General features: G+C 33.5%; 2 protein-coding genes across 2 annotated transcripts; one reads left to right on the top strand and one right to left on the bottom strand.

Moving 5' to 3' along the window:
- Positions 1-1,480: 1,480 nt before the first annotated feature.
- LOC107861361 (transcription factor bHLH19-like) lies at positions 1,481-3,981 on the top strand. Its single transcript, XM_047407324.1, has 4 exons — positions 1,481-1,851; positions 1,948-2,475; positions 2,917-3,276; positions 3,585-3,981. Exons 1-4 carry the CDS (start codon positions 1,816-1,818, stop codon positions 3,666-3,668), a joined length of 1,008 nt encoding a protein of 335 aa, XP_047263280.1. The 5' UTR covers positions 1,481-1,815; the 3' UTR covers positions 3,669-3,981.
- An 836-nt stretch (positions 3,982-4,817) lies between these two features.
- Positions 4,818-5,294, bottom strand: LOC124896299 (secreted RxLR effector protein 161-like). The gene has a single exon (XM_047407853.1). It carries the CDS (start codon positions 5,292-5,294, stop codon positions 4,818-4,820), a length of 477 nt encoding a protein of 158 aa, XP_047263809.1.
- Between the last annotated feature and the right edge of the window lie 7,719 nt (positions 5,295-13,013).

Raw genomic sequence — 13,013 nt, forward strand, 5'->3', positions numbered from 1 at the left:
TGGAGCAGATGTGCTTTTGTAGATCAGTAGAAATGCAATAGCATAATTCTGACTGAGGTGCTATATTGCCAGGATTGCTATTTTAGGATTATGTTTGATGCTGTCCGTGTCTCTGGGATTCTGATTTTCTAATAATGTGGAAGATGTTTCTGGTTGTTAAAACTTAATTTTTATTTTTTTTTGGGTAAATATGTGCATTTGTTATAGACCTGTTTAGGTGATCCATCATATTCTTAATGTTGGTAAGGAGGGGCAAGTGATGTTCTCTATCAGCTTAATCCAACACTAATATGGTTTAGGCTCAGTTTAAGTCTGAAATTTGCGCTTTAATGATAACAATTTAATGATATGTACATCCAATTTGTTTGCATTTGATATTCTCTGCTTCTACTTGAAATTATAGGTGAACATATAGTATAGTTTTGCAAAGCAAATACGATTATCGAGTCTGGAATTTGGATATGAGAGATTGGATTTTTACAAGCTTGAATTTCATCTCTTGACTTTGTATTTTTGGGGTTCTTTCTAGAATTTCTGGTCATTGCTATTACAAATGACAAAAGCCTTAGAGAAATACAATTTCTGGGATTTGATTTTATCAGAATCGTGATCCCATTCTTTTTATAGTTCACGGAGATTGTGTTTGAGGGATTCGACCAAAATGGGAAGATCTAAATCTTAAAATAATTAATTCTTCATTTCATCTGTCAATGGAGCAAGAGAGATCCTGAAATTCAAAGATTAAAAAGGTAAGCTAACACAAATTTTTCTTATTTACGAGAGGAAGTTAATTTTCTTAAATTTAAGAAAAATACGTTCATTTGAAAAATATTTTCAAAATATTTAGCTAGCCAAACATAAGAAATTTCCAATGTAAGCTAATCTTTTCCTCCGTTCTATTTTATGTGATAATACTGCACTTCTCTTTTTTTGCTTTGTCCAAAAATAACCTCGACACGTTTCTATACTTCAAACTTATCGTTTAACATTAATGACATGATTTTATGTCTGATATGTTTTAGATAATAAGTTTCAAAAATCAGTCTTTAGTTTTTAAATTCCAAACCAATCAGATACCTGTTGTCTCTCTTTAGTGATTGCTGATCTCCGATTTGTTAGAATTCGTTTATCACATCTGACATTGTCAAATTATTCTAATAAATTCCACTTGTACTGGCTATTAATCTGGTTCCCATTCTCTGAGTGCTCTTTTATTTTATTTTCCATTCAAATTATTATTCATTTTCTTACTTTTTAATATTAGGAGCGGATCAAAAAACTTTCGTATTCTCTTACTGACAATTTATATCAATAGGTCACTTAATTAATTTTCTCTGCGTACGACTGGTCTATATTTTAGTCAGCATGTAACTCGTGTGTACTGTGGACCAAAACAATAGTAGTTAATAGAGTAGATAATTTCAAGGAATCTACAGCTACTCAAACATTATTTTATTATGCCATATGGAGTAATCCGATGTTTAAAAATCAAGGATGGCTAAAATATTCAAGTAAAAAATGGAAAAATAGTACAAGGATTTGTCATATCTTCCAAAATGGACATTTTTTAGTTTATACAATAATATAGGAAACCCTCACGGACACCCAGAACTGAAAAAATTGAGGAACATTTCACTCGTGGCATATAAAATATGCAATATAAAAGTATAACTACCTTTTCACTTTGGTTGAAGATAAGTAACCTTATTAACTTGTTGTGAATGAAAAATTCTCCTACTCCTGATATGGTTCAAATATAATACACTAGTAGTAGTACATTGTAGCAAGTTCCAAAATCCTCATCTGCACCAATTGATGGACAGTTCATCGCTAAGATGGTTTTCGAGAACGGTAAGATCGAATACACAAACATATTAATAAATAAATAATCTTAGATCATATATTACACGTAATATCTTAATTCTGTTTGTACGATTAAACTTGCAGGAAGAAGGTGCCTATTGCTCGAATAAAAACAAGTCCATCGACGATTTCACTACTCAACAATCCACAATCTCTGAGGATCAAGATACTACTAGAGAACTATCTCTATCTCCAGATAGTAATCGTGCTAATTCTCCTCCTTATTTTACCAAAAGTAAAGTCTCAAAGAACGATTTTTCGATCATCACCCCTTCGGAAAGTTGCCCAATTCAACCCAAAATGAGTAACAACAACTCTTCATCTTCACCTCGTTTTCTTTCTTTTAATAATACTAATAAGACCAGCAGTCATCATGTCCAAGGGTGTAAAATAGAAGCTGTGGATGAGATGTACTTGTGTGATTCATCAGATGAGAAGTTTTTTCCAAATCCGAATTCTAAAAGTTGCTGTTACGATCAAAAGGATAACACAGCAGGGAGGAAAAGAATTCCTTCAATAGATCAACATCATATTATTGCTGAGCGTAAGCGTAGAGAAAAACTCAGCCAGAGGTTTGTGGAACTTTCAGCCATTCTTCCAGATCTTAAAAAGGTACTCTATTATTTTATTTTGAGGTTTTAGCGGACGCACTGTATATGTGTTAAAATATAATTTAATTTACTCGATAGAGCCCAGTAAATTGCATTTTCTATGATTCAAATTCCATAAGCATGAGATTTTAGCTCTCTCTCTAATTATGAACGCACAACATTTCATTGTGACCCCGTTTTCAATACTGTGATTGATTTCCTTGCTAATTAGTACTAACAATTGTTCTATTTTTTACTAATCGTTCTGTGCACTAATGCCGTGAAAAATATTTACACGCTCAAGTCACTTGTAAATTAATTATGTGTAAATCGTTATGATTGTGCATTTTTACGCTATTACTTTATAGTTTAATAATAACTCATGATAAATAGCTGATTAATTTTTAAAAATATCTAGATAGCTAACATTTGTTTAATTCGCGCGTAAATAATGACTTGGTAGGTGGACAAAGCTTCAATTCTTGAGCAAGCAATCAACCACGTGAAAGAGCTACAAGAAAAGGTGCAACTATTGGAAGAACAGAAAAAGGCAACGCCCCAGCAGGAATCAGTTATGTTTGTGAGCAAAACTCAACTGAAAATGGAAGAAGATGAATACTCTTCATCCTCTGCTGGCGATTTACCGGCAGACATTGAAGTACGATTCTCAGATAATAGAGTATTGATCAGAATTACCTGTGCGAGGCACAACGCGTTCGTGCTGAATATCCTTACCGAAATAGAGAAGCTTCGTCTTACCATTATTCAAAGCTGTATGATGCCTTTTGGAAAGCATGCCACTGATGTCACTGTTGTTGCTAAGGTAAAACACTACAAACTTACTCAAGTATTTACCAAATTATGAGTACGTACATATAAGGATCAATCTTTTACATTTTGAGTTTAATTTTGATTTACCAGACGTATAATTTTTCTTTAAAAATCAATAATAAAAAATAACTACTATAATAAGGCAGGTAACATGTCACAGCATGGTAAAATGTACTAATAGTGTACAATGTACATATATGCTTTGCACTAACAACGCATGTATGTATAGGTTAAACCCATAAACTTTGAAGAGTTCAAGTTTTATATATGTGCATAATCTCTATTATAAATACCTTGCAGATGGATGAAAGTTTCTGCATGACACTAAAGGATCTTGCGAAGCATCTCCGAATGATCACTGGGAGGCTAATGACCCAAGCTTAGCACTTTCTCTGATAGAGGAAGTTGTTAAATATTAGTACTACTAGTAGCATATCTGAAGAATTAATTAGATAATATTGGAGAAGCACGAGAGCTTGTTTTTTTCTTCACATTTTATTTGGTTAAATTTTCTACAATATGTGGTTTGTAAGATAATGTTTATTATCGCATTGGCTACATATATAAATCATTTCCAAGGAGTGAAGTTATTAAAGTAAGTTGTCCTACATTATGTAAAGGTAGTTATGTGCTAATGTTCACATAACTGTAGTAGAACTATATATCTAGTTATGTGACATACAGTAAAATTACTTCATTCAGTATTTCCCTATTGTAATTCTAGATAATGTGGAACAATGCTTCACATTTAGCTTTTGATTTTTGTTTTTTTTCTCCTTCATCAGTCAAAACGTTCTGAAATTACAGAAAAAATAAAAATGTTCTTTAATAATCATGTAACGCAGCCTTCAATCTCTTCGTCACTCAATCTCAATTGCAAGAGGTAAGAAAAAATAAAAGTAAAGAATATAGTAAGAAGCAAGAGCTATAAGTATATACCAAGAGATTCAATTTTTACAACAATCATAGATTTTGCACTCAAGAAATTCATGCCCCCCCCCACCCCCACCCCCAAAAGAAATCACAAGTTGAATTAGGAAAAAATTTTCTTCTCATGTATTGATCCATGTACAAAGCTGTGTATATATACAAGTATTTCTTGCAAAAATAAGAAAATAATTTCGTACACTTGTCTAATTCCTATTTGTCTAAGTACATAGGTGTTATAACTAACTATATTCTTTGTATAAAATTATCTAGAATATGAACAACTGTCCTTGTATGCATCTGATGGTCCATATTTAATCAATCATGTTTTATTTGTGTGCTTCTGATCTTGCTACATCTCTCAGCTGTCTTCAGACATAAGTCCATTAAGTTTCTCTTTTGTTCTTGACTTGCTCTTGACATCTTTCTTTCCTTTTCTCTTCTGTGTGTTATCATCTTCAATGGAAAATTGGTAAGAGGAGTGAGTTAATTCTTCTAACAACCCCCTTAAGTTAAAGAGGAGGAAAGAGATGCCCAACTTGGCAAGAATAGAATGATGAGAAGGACCAGATAAGGGTTTGGTAAACAGGTCAGCAAGTTGAGATTTTAAACGGACAAATGAGAGGGAAATAAGCTCGGAAAGAAACTGTTGTCGAACAAAATGGCAATCGAGTTCCACATGTTTTGTCCGTTTGTGGAACATAGGATATGAATAGCTGCTTGGCTATCGGAGAAAATGGGAATTGGTAGAGATGGTGGGATTGAGAGATCTGAAAGAAGACGAGTCAAATAAGTAATTTCTACAACAAGACGCCTCATGAATCTATATTCCGCTTCTGCGGAAGACAAGGAAATAGAAGTTTGTTTCTTAGACTTCCAAGCAATTGGGGATCCGCCAAGACTGATAAAGAAGCCACTAACGGAATAACGAGAATCACGACAGGATGCCCAATCGGCATCACAGAAGGTTAAGAGTTCAAAGCAAGGGGATGAAGAAAAGAATAGACCCTGATTTGAAGTGCTAGAAAGGTATCGAAGAACTCTTAACGCAACTAAAAAATGATCGTTGCTTGGTTGATTCATGTACTGACTGAGGATCAAGACGGTAAAGCAAAGATCTGGTTAAGTGTGAGTTAACTAGTTGATCTTGCCAATTAATCGACGATAAATGATGGGATCAATGAGGAGAGAACCTGATTTGGCGACCAATTTTGAAGAAGGATCAAGAGGAGAATAAACAATGGGCATATCACTGCAGTCAAACTCTGTAAGTAATTCCTGTGTAAATTTTTGTTGAGTAAGAATAATTCCATGCTTTTTGCGTGAAACCTCCATACCTAAGAAATAATGAAGTTCCCCCAAGTCTTTGACTTTGAATTCTGAATGTAGAAACAGTTTAAGACTTGAAATTTCAATAGGATCATTGCCTGTAATAAGAATATCATCTACATAAACAGTGATAATAGTGACAAAGTCTTCATTTTTTTTTTTTTTGAAAAATAAGAAATAGTCATTGAGAGGGGAAGAAAATCCTTTGAAACTGAGTGCCCCCGCAAGACTGGCATACCATTGTCTAGAGGCTTGCTTGAGGCCATACAAGGATTTCCTTAGTCGATAAACATGTTGGGGTGATGTGACCCCTGCTGGAAACTTCATGTAAACCTCTTCCTGTAGGTCACCATGTAGAAAAGCATTACTAACATCAAACTGAGATATGAACCAACCCTTCTTGACTGCTAGAGTAAGCAAACATCTGATGGTTGTCATTTGACAACGGGAGAAAAAGTTTCTGTGTAATCAATGCCTTCTCTCTGAGTATCTCCCCGAATAAATAATCTTGCCTCCAATCTTTCAGTTGTACCATAATTTTGCTGCTTAATTTTGTATACCCACTTACATGGTAGGGCTTTTATTCCTTTAGGCAAAAGAACAATTTCTCAAGTATTGTTGTCAAGTAAAGCTTGGATTTCAGAATCCGTGGCATTTCTCCATCCTTGATGTTGAGAAGCTTGAGAATAGATAGTTGGCTCAACCAAGGTATCAATAATTGTGATAAGATGTTAGTTTTGAGATGATAAAACAACAAAAGAGAATGTAGGAGGAGAAACTGGAAAATTAAAACAAGTAGAAGTAAGATCAATAGTATATATGTTTCCACGAAAGTAATCTCCTAGATAACTAGGTAAAATTTTTCTTTGGTGATCTTGGTAGATTTCCTAGAAGAGAGAATAGAGTATTGCAAGGAAGCAGGAGAAGTAGATTGAATAGGAGAAGTATTACTAAAAGGTGAAAGAGAACCAACACAATGAGGAGAAACTAGTAATGTTGATGAAAGTTGAGAAGTAGAAGTAAGAGGTTGGCAGTATGATATTGATGGGGTACTTGAAAGAGGAGAATAAGTGGATATAGGTCCAGAAACAGAAGATTCATTAGGAAAATGAAAAATAGGATACGAGGGTTCTGCATCAGTAACAAAAGGAAAGATGTTCTTATGAAAATGGACATCTCTAGAAACAAAAACCTTTTTAGACTCCAAATTCAATAACTTATACCCTTTTTCTAGATGGATAGCCAAGAAAAACACATTTTCTTGCCCTAGGTTCAAATTTGGTCCTATAATGAGAGAGGGAAGAAGCAAAACATAGACAACCAAAACACTTTAAAGAATGATAATTAGGAACCTGACCAAAAAGAATCTCATGAGGTGTTTTTCTACGAAGTACCTTTGAGGAGAATCTATTAATAAGAAAGGCAGCTGTGAGAATGTATTCACCCCAATAGGACATAGATACCTTAGAGTGAAATAGTAAAGTTTTTGCTATCTCCAATAGATGTCTCTGTTTTCTCTCAAAAATACCATTTTTTGAGGGGTAGCAACACAAGATTTTGATGCAAAATTCCTTGGGAATTCAGAAACATAGAAGAAACAGTCGTTTTTCCTAGTTCCATTCATTATCTGATCGGATAACCTTAACTTTGGCATTGAATTACCTTTCAACCATGTTAGGAAGTATTTTAAGGTGGTGAAAGAATTTTCCTTAGTACTAAAAAGAAAAGTCCAAGTACTACTACTATTGTCATCCACAATAGTGAGGAAATATTTAAATCCATTATAGGTAGGTGTTTTAAAAGGACCCCATGTATCAACATGAATATGGTCAAACACTTGTTTCGATTTAATATGACTGATTGAAAAAAGATTCCTAAATTGCCTGGCCAAAGGACATATAACACAAGGACAGTAAGATAAAGTAGGAAAAGAAAGTGATCTTATATGTTTGATTGCTTGAAAGGGCAAATACCCAAGTCTTACATGCCATAAATTTACATCAGATTTTGATTTTCCAGAAATAGAAAAGACTCGATTGAAACAAAACTAGACTCAACATTTTTGGAAAAAGAAAATGCAGAAACTGAAGATAGCTAGGCTTCCACTAGGTTCCAATAGATAGAGTCCCCCTTTTGCTTCACCAAAAACTTGAAGCCTCTTCATGAGAGGGCCCTGCAAAATGCATCCAAAAGGAGTGAATAGAATGAAGCACTGAAACTGAGTACATAGCTTATGAATAAAAAGTAGATTAGATGATTATATTTGAAACTTAGAACATGTTCTAGAATGAGATCACCTTTAGAAATAGTTATTCTACCTGCATGTGTTACCTTTACAATAGAAAAATCAGGCAACTTAATCATAATTGGAATAGATAAAGAAAGTAGGAATAAAAATGAACTGGGATTAAAGCACATGTGATCAGAAGCTCCGAAATCTATGATCCAGGAGCTGAAATTAGCTTTAAAAGCTGCATAAGAATGGTTTGTTTGCATTCACCTCTGGAACAGTAGCCTGGGCAACTTTTTTTTGATTGAGAAGAGTCACAAGTAGAATGAACTGTCCAGGAGACAATTGTTGTGCAAATCGCTTCTCAGTTCCATAGCTGGTTTCCCTTTCCTGTGTCACATGAGCAACAACTACCGAATTTCCCTTGACAGGTCCTTGAATCTTTCTTCCTTTGGTAAATTTAAAATCAGCTAGAAATCCTATGAACCTATAGCAATTTTACATAGTGTGATTAGTCATTTTGCAGTAGGAACAAAATTATCCAGATTTCTTCCCTCTTATAATAGAGTTTTCGTTGTTATTGTAACCACCACTCCTCTACTGTTGAGAGCTTCTTGGATATGGTGTGCTTTGACTTCCTACCATGAAAGAAGAACCATTTCTAGAAAATTGAGAGGCAACATGAGATTTTCTTTGATTCTTATCTTGCATAAGCAGAGAATATGCATAGTTAACAAAGAGTAAAGGATTAATCATGAGTATATTGCTCCTTGCAAGAGCAAAAGTGTCATTCAACCCCATAAGGAATTAAATGAGCCTCTCATCTTTTTTAGACTGCATGACCTTTTTCTTTCTTCCATAGTTATAGTTACAACTGCGAAGCATGGCAACATTAAGAGCATCAAGCTTATCCCAGATTTTTTTGATCTTAGTAAAGTAACCAGCAATATTATCATTTCCTTGAACTAAATCTGTCAATTCCTTCTACAGGTGATAAAGTCTGGTACCATTTGGTTGCCCAAACCTATGTTCAATGTCACACCATAAATCTTGTGTTGTTTTTGAGTAAAGAAAACTATCATCTATGCTTTTTGAAAGAGAATTCAACAACCAAGATATAACTATGTTATTACATCGATTCCATGAATTCCAAGCAGCATTAGTGGTAGTTGGGGCTGGTAAGGTTTTATCAATGAACCCCAACTTATTTTTTGCGGATAAAGAGATACGAATCGATCTCCTTTATCCAGCATATCCCTTGCCATCAAAGGGACAGTTCACTAGGATCATTCCTGGTGCATCAGAAGCATAAAAGAAATAGGGGTGAGAGACATCCAGAGTGCCTGAAGAATTGAGTGCCTGAATAAAAGATCATTCCTGCTACTTCTTCATTGTTAAGCATGATGATGAAAAACAAAGAGAGTAACTGGATTTGCAGAAGAAATTGAGCAAGAAAACCTTATGGCTTTGATACCATAAAGAAATCACAAGTTGAATTAGGAAAAAATTTTCTTCTGATGTATTAATCCATATGCAAAGCTATGTATATATACAAGTATTTCTTGCAAAAATAAGAAAATAATTTCGTACACTTGTCTAATTCCTATTTGTCTAAGTACATAGCTGTTATAACTAACTATATTCTTTGTACGGAATTATCTAAAATATGAACAGCTATCCTTGTATGCATCTGACGGTACATATTTAATCTATAGTGTTTTAGTTGTGTGCTTCTGATCCTGCCACGTCTCTCAGCTGTCTTCAGACATAAGTCCATTAAGTTTCTCTTTTGTTCTTGACTTGCTCTTGACATCTTTCTTTCCTTTTCTTTTATATGTGTTGTCATCTTCAATGGAAAATTGGTAAGAGGAATGAGAGTTAATTCTTCCAACACCCCCCACCCCCCAGAAAACAAAAATTACAATGTTCTGTGGCAAGAACTGCCTCAAATTTGATGAGTAAAGGATTGTTCAGCATTTCTTTTGGGTTCATTTCATCGTCTAGATCATATTTGAATGAGTAAAGTGGTCCCTTGGGAATTGGGATTAGGAATCCGTTTCCTTTTAGTTATGTATACTAAAATTGATTGTTCTCAAATACTTGTCATTCTAAAATTAGGAGAGGCATTAAAGAATTAATCAGATGTAAATTAGTCAAATTGCTTTTCTTATTAATATATTGTTTAATTGGGCGTGTAGAATCTTATTCCGGAAAATAAGTGGAAATAGAAGATGTAGTAACTTGGTCCGACATAGAAAATTCTACTCTCTAGTCTAAAATAATTGATATTTTAGGTTTGGACATATGGATTAGGAAATTGACTTACTCGTAAAATTAGAGGGGTTTTGACTAAAACATACTCCTTAATTATGATTTTTTTTAGGTTACACATAATTATCATGAGGATTAGGAATATGTCAAAGGGGAAATTTGCAAAAAGAATTAAACAATTTCTTGATTTTGTGAACTATCAACTATTTTAGACTTTATTGAAGAGTCTTACATTGGATTAAAAAAGAACGAATAAAATTCATTTCATTAGATGATATTAGAACGGAGTTCATCTCAATTATTGTTTATCCATTTTGTCTCCATATAAATTGTCCATACTCCAAATCTCTAGTCCTGAATATGAGATGGAGAGTTGAAGAGTATCACATGCGATATGAAAAAAAGACACTAATTATGAAAAGTTGATACATATTAGAACGACAGTCAGCTAATTCCTAGAAAGTATGATGAAAATCGTGGGTGGTCAAATTTCAGGAAAAATAAGATAAATGTACATCTTAATTTATCATATTTACACAAATCTTCACTCTTATAAAGTAATTACAAAAATTTCAACTAATTATATATCTTCTTTAGATGTACCGGGGGAGATAATTATATATATCTCAACAGACCCAAAATTGAAAAAAATAAATTGGCGGCAGCTAATTATGTATCGTTACAAAGAACAATATATCTTTGGATGTATTATGTATCTCGACAGGCCATCATCGGAAAAAATGTATCGGGAGCTAATTATGTAGCTTTACAAAGGAAAAAAATGCATCGTCATTGATGCATCGAAAGCTAATTATGTATCTCGACAGATTCAAAATCATTTTTTAATATAATTATGCAAAATATTGACATTTTATGTAATTAAGCTCAAAACCGCCAGGGTTTATGTTGTTTGACCGAAATTTCAACCAAAAAAAGCCCAGATTTCGAAAGCTTTGGATGTTGGACAGATGGTGAGACAGGCCCAAACTAAAAATTTTAAAGGCCCAATGAAAAAGGAAGTGGATTATGACCGAATAGAAATCCACTTAAATTGGAACAATTTAAATACTTTATTTTGTATAATGTTTTTACAAATTTTGAAAAATTTAGATTCATTTTAACTATATCATGTGATGTCTTCTCTATAGGATAATTTAAAGAAACTATTTTAGTGATTTTATTCCGATCCGCAATAAATATAAGTTGTTCATTCAACTAATATATTAGACACCAACATGATTTGTGGTGCAGTGGATGAGACTGTTCTACCCTTAACCAGAAGTCGAGGGTTCTACCCTGGGTATGAAGAAAATTCTGCTGGGGAGCGCTGCCACCTTAATGGACCCTGCAACGCGCGATCCGAATTAGTCGGGGCTCCAATGCGGGCACCGGAAACTGGATGGGAAACAAAAACAAAAAAAACACTAATATATTAGACTGCATTGCCTGTTAAACAAAAATGCAGACAGGAATATTTTTCTCATTACATTGGTTTTCTCTTATTTGTTTAATTTTTTCCAGATCAGAAGGAGTTTTATATAACTAAAGATTAATGAAGAAGGTGACATTAGAGTCCCTTAATTAAAACTCCACCAGCCATATCAAATGTGGTCGTGCATACAAACTAATCAGTTACGTACTGAATTAAATGATAAAGTTTCCAACCCTACTCCCACTAATCTTGCATTATCTGAATATTTATTGGTTAAGTTGAACCTAATTGATTAAAAAATGGAGATTTCGTTAACACTTTTCCATGTTCTTCCACAGTTTGTCATGCACCTTATGTTAGGTCAGGGAAATGGAGAATAAAATCTTGATTTCTGCAAAATTAAATTGCAACTTCGTTAAAGAAAATTAAGATCCCTAGATCTTTGACAGATAGGAATCCAATATTAATCGTCGTTTGAATTATTATATGTGCTATTATACTCCAGTCTCCATGTTGTATTGTTTCAATTGAATTATTAATATTGGACAAATACAGCATCACTTCTTTATTTAATATAATACTCATCTGTTCCTAGTTGTTGTCCAATTATGGTATACCTCTCTTTCAAGAAGTGATGTTAGCAAAAATTTCTATAATTGGAGAACAACCATACTTGACGTGATCCAAATGTATATTATCCTCAATCAACTGCTTATTACATAACTACAAGTTCATACCATACTTTATAAATTTAGTGTCTAATCATGAACACTACTTGCCCCTTGACAAAGTGAAACTGACGTTTTACTGGTAATAAATGTCTTCGAGAAAGTTAAAATTCAAACTGCACTCTAATGTTCTGAACTATGAGGTGATTAAATTGGCTGAAAATAGCTGGTGTAATAAGTAAAAGCCAAGGCATGTTATTATAATAATAAGAAACCATTAAATTCTCCGAACCTTAATCTTTAGATTTGACAAATCAACATTATCTATATATATATATGTATTGTTTTTTTCTAACTCATACCAAAAAAAAACAAAAACCAGAAGGCATAACATTTATTGCACCAATTTAATAATGGCATCATACAGCATGACAAATCTGTAACAGATTGTGAAATCTCCTGCGAATATGGCAAGTCAACAAGTTACTGCTAGTGAATTTTTTTTGTATTTGTTAATTGTTCACAGGCATGTGAGCTGAACTTGGGTGAAAAAAGTTGAATTAATAAGTAGTGTTTGCACGGACTTCCTTTATTTCAAGGTGGTCTTTAATTTTTATCCTTCAAATTTATAATTTTTTCGTAGAGCAATTTGGATTACATATTTACCAAAATCCGCCTAACTTTAGATGAGCTAAATTGAGTGATGTAAAATAAGCTAAACTAATAGTTGAACGCTCATTAATTCGCCCAAACTTTAGCCTATTTGATGAATCATATTTTAATGGAATAATATTGTCATCCTAAATAAAGAAAGCCATCAATGCTAATCCCTCACAGAGTATGTTGGAGAGGAGTAGTAATTTTCTGCAATG

Source organism: Capsicum annuum, chromosome 2 (assembly GCF_002878395.1).
Source record: "Capsicum annuum cultivar UCD-10X-F1 chromosome 2, UCD10Xv1.1, whole genome shotgun sequence".
NCBI lineage: Eukaryota > Viridiplantae > Streptophyta > Magnoliopsida > Solanales > Solanaceae > Capsicum > Capsicum annuum.

What these genes read in the sequence shown, in the direction of transcription:
- LOC124896299 (XM_047407853.1), bottom strand. Translation starts at nt 5,294, where the DNA reads ATGAATCAACCAAGCAACGATCATTTTTTAGTTGCGTTAAGAGTTCTT.
- LOC107861361 (XM_047407324.1), top strand. Translation starts at nt 1,816, where the DNA reads ATGGACAGTTCATCGCTAAGATGGTTTTCGAGAACG. An exon ending in TAAGATGGTTTTCGAGAACG is followed by an intron (nt 1,852 to 1,947) that starts GTAAGATCGAAT and finishes TTAAACTTGCAG; the next exon opens with GAAGAAGGTGCCTATTGCTC. An exon ending in TTCTTCCAGATCTTAAAAAG is followed by an intron (nt 2,476 to 2,916) that starts GTACTCTATTAT and finishes ATGACTTGGTAG; the next exon opens with GTGGACAAAGCTTCAATTCT.